Below are 20,218 nucleotides of genomic sequence, written 5' to 3' on the forward strand. Positions count from 1 at the left end.
TGTTCGGCCATTTCAAAGGGCAGTTATGGTCAACCACACCTTTGCCCTCCGGGCCAAGTCCTGTAAGCTAGTGACCTCCAGACAGAGAGTGATTTAAGTGGATCTCATTAAAATCTACTTATTCCCCTTTCAGTGTTAGCCACCATAGTTGATCTACGGTGTCAGTATTGGCACAGAACTCATTACGATATTTGTGTTATATTCATTGATCCTTGGCTAACAACGAGGTCAAAGGATGTTTGGGAGTAGGCAGGAAATGACATTACTATTGTGACCACCATCAGATCAGCCATGATGTTATTTAATGGTCATAAGGGGTGAATGACCTAATCCTGCTATTAATTTATTTTTCATATATCTTTATGGCACAGGAGGGTCTCATTGACATAGCTAAGAGGCACGATGCCCTCACATTGGTGAGCACATTAAACAAAAGTGACGATCAATTGAGCAGTGGGACCACACAGGTTGAAGGCCTGAGACAGCAAGCCTAGACACTAGTTTCTGTCTCCATACCGCCCTTACCTCTGGGCACTCCCGACTATTTCATATGGTTCCTAAGATACAAGTTTGACAAGTTTGGAAACCACTCCCTGATTCAATTCTTCGCTAATTTGAAGGCCTTTGTTCTTTTGGGAATGTTGCAAAGTTGAGTGAAGGTTTTCTGTCTCCACAAACAATTGCAGTACAAGTTTGGACAAAAATCATTTTGGTTCAAAAATCACCATTCTGGGTGTTTTTATACAAGAGGTGAACAGCAAGCACATAGAAAGGCAAATAAAGTATTGTCTGTTTTTCTGCAAGGTGAATGGAATGCAAAAGTAGGGAAGTCTGATTTACCTGCACAGGGTTTTCCTGAGACCACAATGTGACGACTGTGTCTAGCTCCTGTACACCTTATTTAAGGTGGAATATGCTGAATTCTAAGCGGTTCAAAGAAGGTTCACAAGTTTGATCCTTGGACTTGGTCTTACAGGAAAATGGTGAACATATACTCTGTGGGCTCTAGAATGAGAGGCGATCTTAGTGAAACTAGAAGATCCTGTGGAGCTAGACAAGGTGGATGTTGAAAGATTGTGTCCCCTTATAGGAAAACTGGGGGCACGGTTCCAAAGTGAAGAGTAAACTGTTTCGTACAGGAAACTCCCTGAGAGATGATAATCTACGATGCTGTCTACATCGTGGACATTGGACTATCAAATATGTAAAAGGTAAAAACATGGATTGCAGATGCCATTGGGGAGACTAGACGCCTTCTCACAGAGCGCTTTAGGGAACATCTCCGAGACACCCGCACCAATCAACCCCACCGCCCTGTGGCCCAACATTTCAACTTCCCCTCCCACTCTGCCGAGGACATGCAGGTCCTGGGCCTCCTCCACCGCTGCTCACTCACCACCCGATGCCTGAAGGAAGAACACCTCCTCTTCCGCCTTGGAACACTTCAACCCCACAGCATCATTGTGGACTTCATCAGTTTCCTCATTTCCCCTTCCCCCACCTCACCCCAGTTCCAACCTTCTAGCTCAGCACTGTCCCCATGACCTGTCCTACCTGCCTATCTTCCTTTCCACCTATCCACTCCACCCTCCTCTCTGACCTATCACCTCCATCCCCACCCCCATTCACCTATTGTACTCTATGCTACTTTCTCCCCAACCCCACCCCCTCTCATTTATCTCTCCACTCAGCAGGCACCCTGCCTCTATTCCTGATGAAGGGCTTTTGCCCTAAACATCAATTTTCCAGCTCCTCGGATGCTGCCTGACCTGCTGTGCTTTTCCAGCACCACTCTAATCTAGCCCCTATCAAATACGTAAAGGCATGAGATAAAGTTAAAAACCACACAAGACAAAGGAGCAGTACTTCGAAAGCTCATACTTCCAAATAAATTCAACGATAACCTGGTGTGGTGTGATTTTTAACTGTATCTCAGGCCTGAACATATTTGATGAACTTTGTCCACTCCAGTCCAACACTGGCACCTCCACATCAGACCTGAGATAGACAGATGTTTAAACTTTAGGGAAATCAAGGAACGGGCAGGAAAGTGGAGTTGAGGCTAATCTCTAGTCAGCCTTGAGGAATGGAGCAGACCCGAGGGGCTGAATGGCCTGTTCCTGTTTCCTATACTAACTTTCCATGACCTCTACTGCCAGCCTACCTGTCCCAGATCTGATTGGGACAAAATTGGGTTGGAGTGCAATTCCATATTTCTCCTTCTCTTCAGGCTCTCTCCTCCCTCTGTACTTCATTACCTGCTGGTGGTAAATATTTGGGAATTTACTTTTAGCTGCTTAGTTCAGGTAGACAGAAGCTGGAGTCATCCATTTGGTAGTACAGCAGTAAGAGCAGGGAGTTGGGCAAGAGAATAGCATCACTCTAAATGAATCTTTCAACAACTGGGAAGTCTGACAACAGTGGTCCTATTCTGGAACTTGGAATAATTACTGCACGTTCACTGCAACAGCAGAAGACGACTTTTGAAAATAACGCACTTTTAAGTTTTGAATGGCTCTTGCCAACGTAGGATGTCTCTGCTTCCAGGAAAGGCCAGAAATAGTCACAAACATATGATAATTGCTAAAAACTCCAGTTGGGAATTTGGGAAAAATTCTTTCCACATGCTCACCAAATTCCATGTAATTCCTTCCTACAGGGAGTGGTTGAGGCAGATAACATGGGAGCACTTAAGGAGAAGCTGAGAGGGTATCAAGTGCTGAATATGGGTCACACAAAATTTCTCTCCACAGATGCTCCCAGACCAGCTGAGCTTTTCCAGTGATTTCTGTTTTTGTTTGAGAAAGTTATTCCTGACCGGGTTAAATAAAGTGGTAGAAAATTCATGTATATAACAAACATTGATCATAAAGCTTTTCCTTGCACTGTGGATTGACAGTGATTGTAATGAGGTCAATCAGGTGGACTTTGTGAAATATGAGTTCCCTGATTGGACCAGATTAACAGCCCCAATCAGGGAGCTCTGGCTGACAGATAAAAAAAAAACAGGAGTATCCCCCTTCGCTGTTGGATCACACAGCATTGCCTTTTGTGAAGGGCACTGCTTCAAAAACAAACAGGAGTATCAGAGGTTCCATTCCCCCCTCAGAGCTGGCTCTGAAGGAGCTGGATCAGTGCAAGAACTTGCCATTTATAAATAAGGGGTGACTTGGTGACAGGATACCGGCCTCTGTGGAGTTATTTCATAATCTACGTACATTGAGGGTAAAGTGTAAAAGGCAGGATTAATAATGATGAGCAGACAGGCCTTGGTGTGCACAGGTCATTAAAGCTGGCTGTGCAAATCAGTAAAGTTCAATAAAGGCAAGTGAAATCCTTAACTGCATAGTTATAGTAATTTACATCTCTATAGCAAAAGGCGTCTACACAAAAGGTAGCCAGAGAAACAGAAGGAGATGATATCATGAAAGGTGCCTGGTATTTAAAGGCAAACAATCCACATGTAGAGAGGAACATTGAATATTAGAAGCCTTCTAGGTGGGCAGCATTTGGCTTATTGTGGTTAGCTTTGGCCAATTCTTCCAAGAAGGATGTAGAGCAAATGGGTAAATACAATGGTGCGTCGTTAGGGCAATCACAGGAGTGTGGAGTTATAGTACGGAAGTCAAACATTAGACGTTGGAGTATTTATTTGCAAGTGTGGAAAGTTGGTGATCTGATGGAGAACTCACACACACCCAATAAGTTGTTTAGGATAAACAGTGACCGATTGCTAGAAGAAGGATGTTGTCAAACTCGAGAGGGTGCAGAAGAGATTTACGAGGATGTTGCTGGAGTTGGAGGGTTTGAGCTATAGGAAGAACCTAAATAGGCTGGGGCTGTTTATCTGGAGCATCAGGGGCTGAGGGCTGACGTTAAAGAAGTTTTTATAAAATCATGAGGGGCATAGATAGGGTAAATAGCCAAGGTTTTTTTCCTTGGATGGGGGAATCCAAAACTAGAGGGCATAGTTTTAAGATGAGAGGGGAAAGGTTTAAAAGAGAACTAAGGGGCAACTTTTTCACATAGAGGGTGGTACATGTATGGAATGTGGTGGGGCTGGTACAATGATAACATTTAAAAGGCATCTGAATGGGTACATGAATAGGAAGGGCTTAGAGGGGCATAGGCCAAATGCTGGCAAATGGGACTAGACGAGTTGGACTGAAGGGTCTGTTTCTGTACTTACAACCCTATGACACTGCTTGGTGAGGTAGTACTAACTTAAGATAATTGCATATGCAATTAATGGAGAAGTTAGAAATATACATAAAAGGGATCAGTCACATGCAAATCATCAGCAAGGCATGAGTCAGGAATGTGATAGAATATTGCCCACTTGCCGGGGTGAGTGCAGCTCTAACAATACTTGAGGAGATTGACATCATCCAGGAGAAAGCAGCCTGCTTGATTGTCACCGCATCCACTGTTTCCACCCGTGACGCTTAGTAGCAGCAGTGTGTACCACCTACAAGATGCACTGCAGACATTCACCAAAGATCTTAGACAGCGCCTTAGAACATAGAACATAGAACAATACAGCACAGAACAGGCCCTTCGGCCCACGATGTTGTGCCGAACTTCTATCCTAGATTAAGCACCCATCCATGTACCTATCCAAACGCCGCTTAAAGGTCGCCAATGATTCTGACTCTACCACTCCCATGGGCAGCGCATTCCATGCCCCCACCACTCTCTGGGTAAAGAACCCACCCCTGACATCTCCCCTATACCTTCCACCCTTCACCTTAAATTTATGTCCCCTTGTAACACTCTGTTGTACCCGGGGAAAAAGTTTCTGACTGTCTACTCTATCTATTCCTCTGATCATCTTATAAACCTCTATCAAGTCACCCCTCATCCTTCGCCGTTCCAATGAGAAAAGGCCGAGAACTCTCAACCTATCCTCGTACGACCTACTCTCCATTCCAGGCAACATCCTGGTAAATCTTCTCTGCACCCTCTCCAAAGCTTCCACATCTTTCCTAAAGTGAGGCGACCAGAACTGCACACAGTACTCCAACTGTGGCCTAACCAAAGTCCTGTACAGCTGCAACATCACTTCACGACTCTTGAATTCAATCCCTCTGCCTTCAAAACTTACTACCAGTACCACCTAGAAGGACAAGGGTAGCAGGTACATGGGAACACCATCGCCACCTGCAAGTTCCTCTCCAGGTCACTCACCGTACTGCCTTAGAAATATATTACTGCTTCTTCAGTATCTCTGGTCAAAATCCTGGGAATCCCTTCCTAACAGCATTATATGTCTACCGGCAGCACATGGATTACAACAGTTCAAGTAAGCAGCGCACCATTACCTTCTGCTGGGTAACTAGGGATAGACAATAAATTACATCACATAGGAACACGCTAGTGGATTCGATGGGTCCATTGGACTGCTTTGGTATGATACTGATTCTATCCTCTTTCCATTCGTAAGAGAGAGGGTAAAACTGAGGAAGGAGCTAACTGCTGTCATGAGAGAGGATACGAAACGACATCATTTAGATGATTCTGGTTCTCGGAACTTACACTGACGAGAAAAACACGTTATTTCTTTTAGAAAGTGGAAGCTTCAGTGCAACCTAATTCAGGTTTTCAACATTGTGAAAGGCTTAATAATATTGCGAAAACCAATTCAAGACTTGCATTTATGTAGTGCCTTTCACAATCGTAGGATGTGAAAGCTAGTTAGCAACTTTACGCTACAGCAGTGGCTCACTCTAATCAGCCAGTTTGCTCACAGAAAGCTCGCTGGAACAAACAGATCAGGGCCAGGAATAGGCCATTCAGCCCTGGACTACCATACAATAAAATCATGGCTGACCTGCTAGTGGCCTCAACTTCATATTTTAAGTTATTCCTTCATTGTAATACTTATTAGACCATCTGTTTTTGTGATGCTGGCTGAAGAATTACTATTGGCCAGTACACAAGGGATGGCTTTCATTATCATCTTCACAATAGGGATCTTTTAGACCCACCCAACAAGTCAGGAAGGATCTCTCTTTGATGGTTCATCAGATGGATAGCACCACCGTCAGTATCCATACAGGGCATCAGCCTAGATCACAGTACCCAGGTCTCTGGAGTGGGATTTGAACCTACAAAGTTCTGACTCAAAATGGAGAGTGTTAGCCGCTGAACCACACAGAGGGATAGGCTCGGACTCTCTGGAATTCAATTTAAGGACTTGGAAAGCAAAGGTAATAACAGGCATGGTAAAAAACACCAGGGAAGAACGTCAAATAGTCGAAGCATTCGGAGACAAGAAGACTGAGGGTTGTGGTGGAGATGGTACATACCAAAATGGGATAGACTAGATTTGCCACATGACAGCAATGAGGCAAAGAATAATTGAGGAATGTGGACTTTAGCTAAGTTCCACAGTGTTTCATTATTGGAGTGACCCCAATATTAAATGTTCAAAATAGTTGCACAAGGTAGCCATGATGTGTCATATTGTTTCCTGTCAATTGCAGGATTGGTTAACCCACAGGAAAGAGAGAGTTGAGATAAATGGGTTATTTTTCAGCATGATAGACAGCGGAGTGCCACAGGATCACCCGATTACAATATACATTTGTGACTTGGATGGGGTAGGAGAAAGAATTGTAACCAAATTTGCTGATGATACAAAAATGCATAGGAAAGCAAGTTGTATTTTGGACACAAGGCTCTTTTAAATAAAAGGGATATAAATAGGTCAAATGAGTGGTCAAAAAAATCAGCTGATAATGTACAACGTAGGAAAATGTGAAGTCGCCTACTTTATTTTGAAAGGTAGAAAAGCAGAATGTTAATTAAATATGGTGAGACTACAGAATACTGTGGGATTTAGGTGTCTTTGTATATGAATTTCAATCTTAACATTGTAGAAGCAGTGAGTACACAGGAAGGTAAATGGTTTAAGTTGGTCCTTATTGCTAGTGGAATGGCTTATAAAAGTAAGGAATTCTTGCTGCACCTTTACAGGTAAATGGATGACCATGTAGTTTTAGTTTCCTTACTTAAGAAGGGGTGTGTTACATTGAAAACAGTTCACTGAGCTAAGTCCTGGGATAAAAGGCTAGGCTTGTAATATAAAGCTGAGCAGGATGATTCTATACTCCTTGGAGTTTAAAAGAATGGTTGGTGATCTTATTGAAACATTCAGAGGAGGCCTGACGATGTGAAGGTGCCGGTGTTGGACTGGAATGGACAATCTCAGAAATCACATGACACCAGGTTGTAGTCCAACAGGTCTATTCAAAGCCATGAGCGCTCCGAAAGTTTTTGATTCTAAATAAGCCTGTTGGACCATAACCTGATGTTGTGTGACTTCTGACTTTGTCAGATGTGAACCAGAGAAGATGTTTCTTCTCGGTGAATCTAGAACGAGTGGTCGCAGTTTAAAAATAGGGGGAGTCCCATTTAAGTAAATGAGGAATTTCTTCTGAGGATCATTCAACTTTGAGCAGGACCGTGGGGGCCAGATCATTGAATATATTCAAGGTGGAGTTAGACAGTTTTTAAGTTCATGAGAGTTGAGGGTTATGGGGACAGGCAGGAAGGTGGAGTTAAGGCCACAATCAGAAGAGCCATGATCTTACCAAATGCCCTTTGAGCTTGCTTCACCACTGTCCTGCTTCTTTCTGATGATCTTGTGTAGATCAAAGCCAGAAACCAACCAACAAACAGTTGTTCGTTTAGAATAATCTGATGCATTTTGGAGATGGTCCCTTACCACTGTCAAGGTCAGAGTGAGTCAGACTGCGGTCTGATAACAAATTCTGTTTGGCAGGTGTGTTTACTGTACAAACTGTCCACCCTCGCTGCATTGTCTGTCCACCATTCTTTTATCATCAGTTCTGTAGCTTTGTGTTGGTAATCTTTTTCCATGTGGGTGCTATTTCTAAATACTCGTGGGTTTTTAATTCAACAGAGGAAAATGGCAGCATTTGTTCATTCCAAACCTAAAAAGAAACAAACCTATTTTTAAATACAAAAGGTTAGTTCTTAAGTCGGGAGAAAGGCAACACTTTTTCTGAAGTTTAAAACCAGCTTGCATCGAACAAGTGATAAAGCGAGTGATGAGGATGTGGCAGTGCACTACCTGAGACTGTGGTGGAGGCTGGTTCAACTGTGGCTTTCAAAAAGGGACTGGGAAAATTCTCCACAGAGATGAGATTTTAAGGTTGTATGGAAAGATAAGCGAGTGAGACTATCCAAGTCGCTCTTGTGGAGAACCAGCACTGGACACGGAAGGAGGGGGATGGGGAGATGGAGGATGGTAGCGAGACCTATCTCCAAAGAGCTTGTACTGCAGTGATGGGCTGAATAGTCTCTATCTCTGCCATGGATAAGAGGATTTAATTGTGCAGTTTCCATTTCAGAACGCTCCTGTTCATCAGCTGGTAAGCTGAAACAGGGTGGCAGGGTGTCTCAGTGGTTAGCACTGCTGCCTCACAGCAACAGGGAGCTGGGTTCAATTTCGGCCTCGGGTAACTGCCTGTGTGGAATGTGCATACTCTCCCGGGGTTTCCTCCAGATGCTCTAGATTTCTTCCACAGTCCCAAGATGTGCTGGCTAAATAGATTAGCCATGGGAAATGTAGGGTTATGGAGATAAGATAAGGGGGGGGCGGGGTGAGTCTTTGTGGGATGCTCTTCAGAGGGTCAGTGTGGACTTAATGGGCCAAATGGCCTGCATCTCCACTGTAGGGATTCTATGATATGGTTAAACGGGAATTCTCCCCTCTCAGTTGTTGGGCCCTTTGCAGTCGTTGCAAACACTGACCTAGTAATGGAATGGTGTTAGTACAGACACTCAGTATCTCTCTACCACAAGAGGAGAAGGAAATATTTGGGGAATGTGAATCACTGTCGTTGAGCAAGCCTTCATATCAGGTGGCAGCAGAGGGAAGAGCAGACATTGGGTGTCGGAATTTGTTCCTAAATAACTTCTGAGCAAACAAGTGTTGGGAATTATTAACTCACAAAAGCCAGGGCTCACAGTGTGCGATTCTACTCCATCTTCTCAGTAATTCACTTTTCCAGAATATCCCTTTCTGTTTGTAGACTGAAAGCAGATTTTTCCATGTTTACTTTGGATTTAATGTACTATACTGATTCACTCTCTCCCCGCCATTTCGTACCCCTAAACTCACTTCTTAAAAAATTCATTCATGGGATGTCGGCGTCACTGACTGGGCCAGTTCAGAGGGCAGTTAAGGGTCAACCACATTGCTGTGGGTCTGGAGTCACATGTAGGCCAGACCGGGTAAGGATGGCAGTTTCCTTCCCTAAAGAACACAGGAGGTTTTTCCCCTGACAATCGACAATGAATTCACGGTCATCGTTAGATATTTATCAAATTCAAATTCCACCATCTGCTGAGGCAGAGCCCCCCAAAACATTACCACAGTCTCTGGATTATTAATCTAGTGATAATACCATTAGGCCATCACTTCCTTGTTCAATTAATATGTTAAGAATATAAAGCTAGTCTTCGTAATATTGACCAAAAAAACTACCATAGGCTGTTGGGACGATCCATCTGGTTCATTAATGCCCGTTAAGGATGGAAATCTTCTGTCCTTACCCAGTCTGTCCTGTATGTGACTCCAGACCACGATACTGTGATTGGCTCCTAACTGCCCTCTGAAATGGCTGAGCAAAAATACTCAGTTCAATGAAATTCGGGACTGGGGAATTAAGGCTTGCCAACATAAATGCAATAACCTGTTTTTTTAAATTATGCATTGGGGACACCCTGTTGCAATGTAAATGCAGTAAGTCTATTTTTTTAAATCAATCTATTCTTAATGGGCGGCACAATAGCTCAGTGGTTCGCACACTGCCTCACAGCACCAGGGACCCGGGTTCAATTCCCACCTCGGGCAACTGTCTGTGGAGTTTGCACACAGTTTCTCCCCGTGTCTGCGTGGGTTTCCTCCGGGTGCTCCAGTTTCCTCCCACAGTCCAAAGATGTGCAGGTCAGGTGAATTGGCCATGCTAAATTACCCGTAGTGTTAGGTGCATTAGTCAGGGGTAAATGTAGGGGAATGGGTCTGGGTGGGTTGCTTTTCGGAGGGTCGGTGTGTACTTGTTGGGATGAAGGCCTGTTTCCACACTGTAGGGAATCTAATCTTAATTTTAAAGACCACTATCAGATTTTCTAAGAGCCCCTTGAACATAGTCCTGGTGTCAGTGCTGCACTGAGTGAGGGGAGCAGTACTGTGTACAGGGTGATTGATGGCTTTGTCATGAGTCACACTAAGACAGGTTTACAGTTTGAAAGGGCGTCTCTGTGTGAGGGAGCTGCTGGGTAGGTACAACTGCTGTGCTGTGAGCTGATTCACAATCTTCTAAATTTACGAAACACCTTCAGTATTGTGACACCGCCCTTTTGCACGGATTGAGAGAGATCATCTTACCTGGGCACACCTTGTACTAACAATGTTTCCCACCTCCTATGCGAAATGACTTGCATTTACTTAGCACCTTTGCTAACCACCCAAAGTCATTTTACATCCAGTGAACTACTTTTTTGAAGAACGGTCACTGTTGTAACCTAGGAAAGGGCAGCAACCATTTGCACACTGCACGCTCTCACTAACAGCAGTGTAATAATTACCACATAGTCTGTGGCAATGATGTTGATTGAGGGATAAATATTGTACCTAGGGTAGCAGGGAGAAAATCTCTGGATTTCTTTTAAACAATCCCCCGGGACGTTTTACATCCATCTGAGTGACCAGATGGGACATCCAGTTAATTGAGAAAGGCAGCACCTCTGACAGTGCAGCACTCACACTGTACTCCTCAGATGCTGCCTGAACTGCTGTGCTCTTCCAGCACCACTAATCCAAAATCTGGTTTCCAGCATCTGCAGTCATTGTTTTTAACCCTGTACTCAAATAGCCAGGTCAGCCTTAAGAATTTGTTTTTAGATTAGATTACTTACAGTGTGGAAACAGGCCCTTCGGCCCAACAAGTCCACACTGACCCTCCGAAGAGCAACCCACCCAGACCCATTCCTCTACATCTACCCCTTCACCTAACACTACGGTCAGTTTAGCATAGCCAATTCACCTAGCCTGCACATTTTTGGACTGTGGGAGGAAACCGAAGCACCTGGAGGAAACCCACGCAGACACGGGGAGAATGTGCAAATGTTCTTGAATCTCGGGAGTGGAGCATGAATTCATGGCTTTCGGATTTAACGGTGGACGGTCAACCCATTAAGCCCATGTCTGGTATCTGACCATAAATAACAATTAGGAGCAGGAATTGACCATTCAGCCCGTCAAGCCTGTCCCGCCAGATGATACCGGTCGCCGCAACACCACTTTTCTGCTCGCTCCTTATAACCTGTGACTCCCCCTTAGCAATCCAGTCTAGCTCAGCTGTGTCTCTCATCATTGACCCAGCTTCTGCCCCTCTCTGGGGGAGAGAATTGCAAAGACTAACGACCAGCTGATGGAATCCGTTTCTCTCCAAATGGGAGGTCCCTTCTTCTGAAACAGAGCACCCCAGTTCTAGATTCCCCTATGAGGGAAAACATCTTCTCAGCCTCTGTCAAGCCCCCTCAGAATTTGAATTCTTTCAACAAGATCATGCCCCTCCCATTCTCCAAAACCTCAGTGTGTTCAGATCCAACTTCTGAACACATCCGTGTCACCTCAGGAACTAGGGGATAGTGAGGACTGCAGGTGCTGGAGACTCAGAGTCGATAAGTTGTGGAGCTGGAAAAGGAACAGCAGGTCAGGCAGCATCTGCGGAGCAAGAGAGTCAACGTTTCAGGCAGGACCCTTCATCAGTGCTCCTGATCAGGAGGAGGGGGGTGGGAGGAAGGGGTGGTGGGGGGGTGGGGGGAAGGAGGAGAAGGAGTAGGGGGTAGGAGGAAGTGGGCAGGAGAAAGGTTATGCCTGAAGTCCTGACTGTCTTGCCCCTCAGATGCTGCCTGACCTGCTGTTCCTTTTCCATCTCAGGAACTAGTCAAATGAGCCTTTTCTGAATTGCTAATGCAATTGGAGCCTTGCTTAAGTAAAGAGAGCTAAACTGTCGACAGTTCCCTCAGTGCAGTCTTACTAAGACCCACTAATAATGTTTGGAATATGGCTTGGTTCACTGGCAGCCCACGTTTGTTTGAAGTATTCCCTTCTGTCCGAAATTCAGCCTCCATCCAAGTGTTGTCCATTATCCAACAGCATGCCCTCTGCAGCATTCCCAGTTTGTCACTCTCTGCCCACTGAGAGGAATGAGATTATAGGGAAGTGGCCTGTGCAGTTGGTGTAGGAAGGCGAGGTAGGCTTTATTATAATGGCAAATCACTGTGGCTGGTCCCTATGCTACAATATCTGATGCATTCTGGGGTGTGTTGGATAGTCACCAGTCCTCCTTACTGATGCCACCTGGGGAAGGATGCCCACAAAACTGTTGTGGCGTAAGTTAGTCTCAATCTTGATGACCAGAAAATAGGTTTATTGCATATTGCTTAGTAATGAGATACATTACATCTGGGAAAAATGATGGTCTCCTCTGAGACAAATTGGCTCAATTTAAGATCAAACATATGTTACTAATTTAGTCAGATGGAGCACGACACTGGGTTATAGTCCACCAGGTTTATTTAAAATCACGAGCTTTCCGATCACTGCTCCTTTGTTACTTGATGATGGAGCAGCGGTCTGAAAGCTTGTCATTTTAAATAAATCTGTTGGACTGTAACCTGATGTTATGTGACTTCTGACTTTGTTCAGGGAGAAAGTGAGGACTGCAGATGCTGGAGATCAGAGCTGAAAAATGTGTTGCTGGAAAAGCGCAGCAGGTCAGGCAGCCCTTCTTCAGGAAGAAGGGCTGATGCCCGAAACGTCGATTCTCCTGCTCCTTGGATGCTGTCTGACCTGCTGCGCTTTTCCAGCAACATATTTTCAGTTCTGACTTTGTTCACCCCAGTTCAACACCGGGACCTCTTTATTATGGTTACCATTTTAGCTTTGTACTGTTAACTACTTACTGAAACATAATACACATTCTTGTGAGCATGTAGGGACTGGTAGGACACAATTGAGAACTGCTTAGCTGCTTCCCTCTGCAACAGTCTGTGGGTGGTGCATATCTTGTGAAGACAGTTAACCCTTTCAGGTTCTAACTGCCTCATACAATGGATCTGGCCTCTGTTTTGCAGCTCACTCAGACGACAGACTGCACTCTTGGGGAAATAAAAGCCTCAATGGCTGCCTGGTGCATCGTAAGCTGTGAAAGGTGCTACATAAATGCAACTATCTCTCTCTCCAACCAACATCTTGTGACCAGGGTGCTCTGGCAACTCCTACAGCTAAATGGAGTAAATAGAGGGAAACTGTTGCCGCTTGTAAAAGGAAGGAGAAGAGGGCAGATTTAAAGTGATGTGAAAGTAGTGTGGATGAAGTGGGAAAAACCTTTTTCACACAGTGAGCAGTTTGGATCTGGAAATGTGGTGGAGGCAGGTTCATTTGAGGCACTGAAAGGTTCGCTTCCACTGAAATAGTGTGCAAGGTTTAGAGGGAGAGAGCTGAAGATTTGCACATGGTAATTGTGCTAATTTGAAGAGCCAGCACAGGAAAGATGGGCCAAAGGGACTGTTCCTGCTCAGAATGACTTTGTCTTCAGTGGATACTAGGGCAGTGCAGGTAAACCAGAGACTAGGTGGTCCCATACCTGTGTCTTAATTGCAGGAAAACGTGAGGAAGCAGCAGGAATTCCAGGTGGAGTGGGAATGCCGTGGGAAGGAATGGGAGATGGTGCAGAGAACAGCAAGGAAGAATGAAGAGGGGAGGGACCATGGTGCTATTGATAACTATGCAACCACACTACTATATATGGATGAGTACAAATAGGAGGAGTGTTTGGTCTGGGAGCAACCTCTCTGTCAGGCTTTTCTATTGAGCAGCTGCATAGAGGATTGTCTCCCAGTCCCGTGGGAGAAAGCACAAAGAGCTCTCACGATACCATGCCAAACGACCATTCTCACCCGCGTGGTTAGACTTTAAATGGGGCTTTCATTTCAAAGCATGGACCAGTGCCATTTATAGATCCCAGAGCTGAGAAATACTTGTTTGAGAGCTGGTGTGAGACCACACATGCAGGCGCGGTGTCAAGTGGTGAAACGATGACCTGCTTCCCAACTCGCGCTCACAAAGAAAGTACAAATTCCCTTTTCTTTAAAACAGCCATTTCCCTTTCCTCAGCACAAGACCCTGTCTCTCTTCTCTGGTGGAAGTAAGCAATCCAGGGCCAATGTTAAAGAAAAACTGTCTCCCCCCCCATCATTCAGTCCTTTTGCTTTGCAGTTTATGGGAGATTGCTGTGTGCAGTTTTCCTCCATTAGAAGAAGTAATGGGTTGTAGAATATTAATAACACAAAATGTGGCTTCCTAACCTTTCAGGCTCTCTGTAAGTGCAACTCAGCGACCCTCCTGTCTACCCCCAGAACTTCACAAATCCTTCCCCTTCAAGTCATTTACTTTGATTTTGAGACCCTCTCTCAAATCTCTCTACCTTTTCTTCTCCAGGGAGAACAGATCTACCTTCTCCATTTCATATCTTTGTAACTAAAGTCGCTGATCCCAGGGACCATTCTTATAAATCGTCTGTACACCATATCCAAAGCTTTCTTAAAATGTGATGCCCACAACTGGACACGACACTCTCTAGTGTTTCATAAAGGTTCACCTTAAAATCCTTGCTTTTCTACTCTGTCCTTCTCTTTGTCAAGCTGTGTCTTTATTAATCACTTTCTCGACCCACCCTGGTATGTTTTTGAGAAACATTTGTTTATGGAATGAGGGTGTCATTGGCTAAACTACCATTTCTTGCCCATCCCTAATTGCCCAGAGAGCAGTTAAGAGTCAACCACGTTGCTGTGGGTCTGGAGTCACATGTAGGCCAGACCAGGTAAGGATGGCAGATTTCCTTCCCTAAAGGACATCAGTGAACCAGATGTGTTTTCTTTTTAATAATAAATGACATTGGTCCTTTCATTCTACCAGGATGGGCGAAAGCTACTGCAGCACTGCTGATAATCGGTTGTATCCTGTTGATCATTTGCTTCATCCTGTCCATCTTTGCCCTTTGCAAGGAGCAATCGGGTCTGCTGAGAGTGATTGGTATCATCCTCTTTGTTGCTGGTAAGTGTTGCTGTTCGGTAAATACCTCGCTCCTTCCCCAGGGCCCTCACTTGTTGACTGGACTCAACCTCAGTGAGTCTACAACAGACCCAGATTAAACACGAGGTTTTCCCAAACCAGGTGTCATTCTCAAATTACTCCTATTGTAGGAGCAGGAGTGGCCATTCAACTCTCCTGTCATTCTAGATCGTGGATGATCATCTACCTCAACAGTATTTTCCTGCACTTTATCAACACATCTCTTGACTTACTTAAGAAGTAGAATTGTGTCATTCTCTGACTTGAAGTTAATGAATAACTGAATTCTCTACCCCATAGGATTGTGAAAGCTTATCACCCTCTGCGTGAAGTCATTCATCCTCATCTCAGCCCTAAGTAACTTGCCTTTTGTTCTGAGATCAAGTAATTATAATTACAATTCAGAATATTATTTTCTGGAAGTAAAATGTACCTAAATCGCACAATGACTGTTTCCACACCTGCCAAGCCAGCTTGTTCCATAGTTTGATCACTCACTCAGTGAGGGAGTGTTTCCTCCGAGTAATCTTTGTACCTCTTTTAGCTGACTCAGTTAAACTCCAATAATTCAGTTGGATGACCAGTGTTAACGTGTGGCAAAACATGGCAGCTCTGCTGTGCGCAGCAAGAACCCACAGATGCACTGTGTAAAGAATGAGCAGCTAGTTACAGGTGGCATTGATGAAACCAAGGGATGTCAAAATAAAAAAGGAACCCTACTGCTCCTCAACTAGAACCCCAAAGTTTGCTCCTTTTCACATCCAGCAAATTTTCATCATACTGGGCATTCATAGAACATAGAACATAGAACAATACAGCACAGAACAGGCCCTTCGGCCCACGATGTTGTGCCGAACTTCTAACCTAGATTAAGCACCCATCCATGTACCTATCCAAATGCCGCTTAAAGGTCGCCAATGATTCTGACTCTATCACTCCCACGGGCAGCGCATTCCATGCCCCCACCATTCTCTGGGTAAAGAACCCACCCTTGACATCTCCCCTATACCTTCCACCCTTCACCTTAAATTTATGTCCCCTTGTAACACTCTGTTGTACCCGGGGAAAAAGTTTCTGACTGTCTACTCTATCTATTCCTCTGATCATCTTATAAACCTCTATCAAGTCACCTCTCATCCTTCACCGTTCCAACGAGAAAAGGCCGAGAACTCTCAACCTATCCTCGTACGACCTACTCTCCATTCCAGGCAACATCCTGGTAAATCTTCTCTGCACCCTCTCCAAAGCTTCCACATCTTTCCTAAAGTGAGGCGACCAGAACTGCACACAGTACTCCAACTGTGGCCTAACCAAAGTCCTGTACAGCTGCAACATCACTTCACGACTCTTGAATTCAATCCCTCTGCTAATGAACGATAATACTCCATAGGCCTTCTTACAAACTCTATCCACCTGAGTGGCAACCTTCAAAGATCTATGTACATAGACCCCAAGATCCCTCTGTTCCTCCACCTGACTAAGAACCCTACCATTAACCCTGTATTCCGCATTCTTATTTGTTCTTCTAAAATGGACAACCTCACACTTGGCAGGGTTGAACTCCATCTGCCACTCCTCAGCCCAGCTCTGCATCATATCTAAGTCCCTCTGCAGCCGACAACAGCCCTCCTCACTGTCCACAACTCCACCTATCTTCGTATCATCTGCAAATTTACTGACCCACCCTTCGACTCCCTCATCTAAGTCATTAATAAAAATTACAAACAGATTCTTGGCTTATGTCCAGCACTTTGGTCTACGTACAGATGGATCAATGCAGGTTTTCATTCACTCCCCTCCAAAGAAAGTGTTGTACAATCCTGTTCATTAGGAAAATATTTTTAATAAAGAACATGAGGAACAGGAGGGGGCCATCTGGACCTATGAGCCTACTTTGTCACTCAATAAAATCCTAACTAATCCTCAACTCCACTTTTCTACCCTACCCCCCGCCCCCCTGCCCCAGGACTTTTAATTCTCCAAAAATCCTTCGATCTCAGTATTCAACACACTCCATGACTGAGCGTTGACTATTCTCTGGGAAAGGGAGTTCCAAAGGAATTTCCATCACCCTCTGAGTCCAAAATGGCTGACCCCTTATCCACAGATTGATCAATTTAATTGAATGGTGACATCCAGAATCAATTGACCAGTGTGAATGTGGAACTTGATTGCTATATTTAAATTGGAATGCAATTCAAATTCCTTACTCTGAAAATACCGTCCCATCAATGAATCTGGTGATATTTCTGGTTATGGGAATGGATCGGTGAGCCTTCAGCAGTAAGCTTGCATCCAGCAACAATGAAGCCAAGTGTTGAGTTTGAGTTCAAAACTCAATTCAAAACTCACCCCACCTGTAAAAAGGTTAAGGTCGGGCTCATCCAGGATAGCTGATGTATCGGGTGTTCTTTTTTTTGCCTTCCCTCTCTAACCATGTTTTCTTCTGCACCCCCCCCCCCCCCCCCCCCCACCTTCCACAGTCCTCTTCCAGTTCATCGCCCTCATCGTGTACCCAGTCAACTTCACCAAGACCCTCATCAAAACTGGCAACTATGAGTACAGCTGGAGCTATGGCTTTGGGTGGGGGGCCACCATCCTGATGATCGGCTGTGGCATTTTCTTCTGCTGCCTTCCCAAGTACGAAGACGAGCTCTACGGTCAAGCTAAGCCCATCTACATCTACGGCTGAGCCCTTGGAGTCAGCGGTGGTGAAGATTTGACTCTGGTGCCGTGCACACGTGTATATTCGCTGTTTCAAAATGCCAGAGGAATGACTATGTTCCACTTCTTCTTGAGAAACAAAAGAGCCTGCACATGTTAGTACACACAAGTACTGGATTCAACTAAGTTCTTGTTTTTATCTGTTAAGGTAGTTTTTTTTTAAAAAAAAGAATTTTGGCTTTAAATAGACTTGCTGGTGTTGGGGATAGCAAGAGATAAGATTTTGGGGATGCGGACAGGGATCGATATAGACACTAGACCGTCACCAAATGCAATTTGTAGCCAGCATCTGAATCTTAAAAATTGAAATGGCAACTCTTTCCACTTCCCTGTCTGGCAACTTCTTCCTCTTAATAGTATAAATTGTGGTCCAGATTAGGGCAAAACAAGTGTTGGCACTGGCAAGAGAAGTTGGAATAAAGTTGATTGTGTGAGAGAGTATCAGGGTGTCTCAAGGTCAGATAAGGATAAAGATAGAAATTACTTCCAGACAAGAGAGTGCAGAAGTTTTTTTTAATGCAAGGACCACGTTAAGTATAGGATGATATTGCCATTCAAATATTCTTCTTTATATTTTTATCTTTGACCAAAAAATTCTGTGGCTGTTCCAAATGCAGGCACAAATCTGTTAACCTAAATCAGGTGATGTTGTTTGAAAAATAATAATTGACATTCTGAAGTTCCAATTCTGACCATTTTATTAAAGAGTGCATGTTATACATACTGTCTGTAAATATTTCTTCTCTGGAATATGATGGTTCTAATCATAGGGGAGAGGGTGCAACAGGGGGAAATGTATTAGAAGTTGGTCAAAATTCTGAGTGTTTATACAGCTGGATTGAGAAAAACAGTCTGTAATCAGAGGAAGCAAATTTAAGATCATCGGAAAATGAACTGCACGGGCGATTATTTTTATGCAACGAATTGTTACAGTTTGCAGTACATTGCCTGAAAGAGTAGTGGTAAAAGCAGATTCACTATTCACTTTCAAAGGGGCATTGGAAAAATACTCAAAGGGCAAACTCTGGAGAAAGAGCTAGCATAGGAACAGTGGGCCAAATGGCCTCCCTCTGTGTTCATCGCTCGACAATTCTTTACATTATACATTGACACAGCTTTTCCTTGGACATTGAATGTTTTTATGGCAGACTCATGACGAATGAGGGAGGTAGGAATGTGCGTTGACTCCATGATCAAATTAAGCATGATCTTATAAAATAGCAGAGCAGTCTCGAGGGGCCTGCTCCTAACCTGTGTCTGCTCGAGTATGCTAATGCACTTAACAGACAAGTTTATGAGTCATGCTGCTTTGAATTGTGAGGGCAGAGTGATAAGATATGTCTGCAAAACACTGTTTACAATTTGTCAGTAGGAAAGCTTCAGCTTCTCAAAGCATGGGGTGGGGCATGGAGAGAAAAGGTTAAAACGATAATTACACATGGAGGATTGTTAGGACGTAGAGTGGTGACAAACATCTGTAATAGTTTTGCTAAAGGCAAGCAGTTGATGGTTTGAAATGTGGATATGGGGAAAAGATTGGGGGATTTTTGTAAGTGGTTAGTTCTTTCAGAGTTGTCACAAATGGAAGAACTTTCTGAGCTCTTAGGTTCTATGATATTACATTTAAGCCTGGCTGTGTCAGTATAACTCTTACCTAACAGTCTGGAGTCTATGTATCACCAATTCCATTGAAGAATAAACTTGCATTTATATAGCACCTTTTAACAATCTTGGGACTTCTCTGTAGTGATTGGAATGAGGCCAGCTAGGCGGACTTTATAGAATATGGGTTCCCTGATTGGACCAGGTCAACAGCCCCATTCAGGGACCCCTGGCTGGGAGTTGCCTCTGAGCTAGCTGGGTCAGTGTCATGTACTATGCACATGTAAATAAAGGGTGACTTGGTGACAGGATACTGGCCTTTGTGGAGTTATTTCAATCCCAACCTTCTTCATAACCATGAAGTACTTTTGGTTGTGTCTGTAAATATAGGAAGGCACATGCAGCCAACTTACACACAGCAAGATCCTGCAACCGGAAGTGTGATGATAATCTATTTCACTGGAAGTTGGCCAGGACATGTCCCTGTTTTTCTATGAATGCTTCAGGAACTTTTAAATTCAACTGCGCTGTTTAGTTTAATGTGTTACCTGATCTGCCGTTTTCTCTGAATAGGCAGCATTCCCCCTCCCCTAACACTGCACTGGGCATGTTGACCAAGATTCCATGTGCCTGTCTCTGGAACAGGACTTGACGCCACGGGTTTTTTTGAGGCAGCTGACAAAGTCGGCTGTGAGAACTGTAGAAACCCATCACGAT

At 44.3% G+C, this 20,218-nt stretch overlaps 1 protein-coding gene across 1 annotated transcript in view; it reads left to right on the top strand.

Moving 5' to 3' along the window:
* perp (p53 apoptosis effector related to pmp22) overlaps window positions 1–19,812 on the top strand; it is a 35,771-nt gene extending 15,959 nt beyond the window's left edge. Inside the window, exons 2-3 of the mRNA XM_072580345.1 lie at window positions 15,020–15,157; window positions 17,659–19,812. Coding sequence (XP_072436446.1) covers window positions 15,020–15,157; window positions 17,659–17,867 — 347 coding nt within the window. The 3' untranslated portion in view covers window positions 17,868–19,812. The remainder of the gene's footprint in view (window positions 1–15,019; window positions 15,158–17,658) is intronic.
* The last annotated feature ends 406 nt before the right edge of the window (window positions 19,813–20,218 follow it).

The sequence above is a fragment of the Chiloscyllium punctatum genome, chromosome 11, assembly GCF_047496795.1.
Source record: "Chiloscyllium punctatum isolate Juve2018m chromosome 11, sChiPun1.3, whole genome shotgun sequence".
In the NCBI taxonomy this organism is placed as follows: Eukaryota; Metazoa; Chordata; class Chondrichthyes; order Orectolobiformes; family Hemiscylliidae; genus Chiloscyllium; species Chiloscyllium punctatum.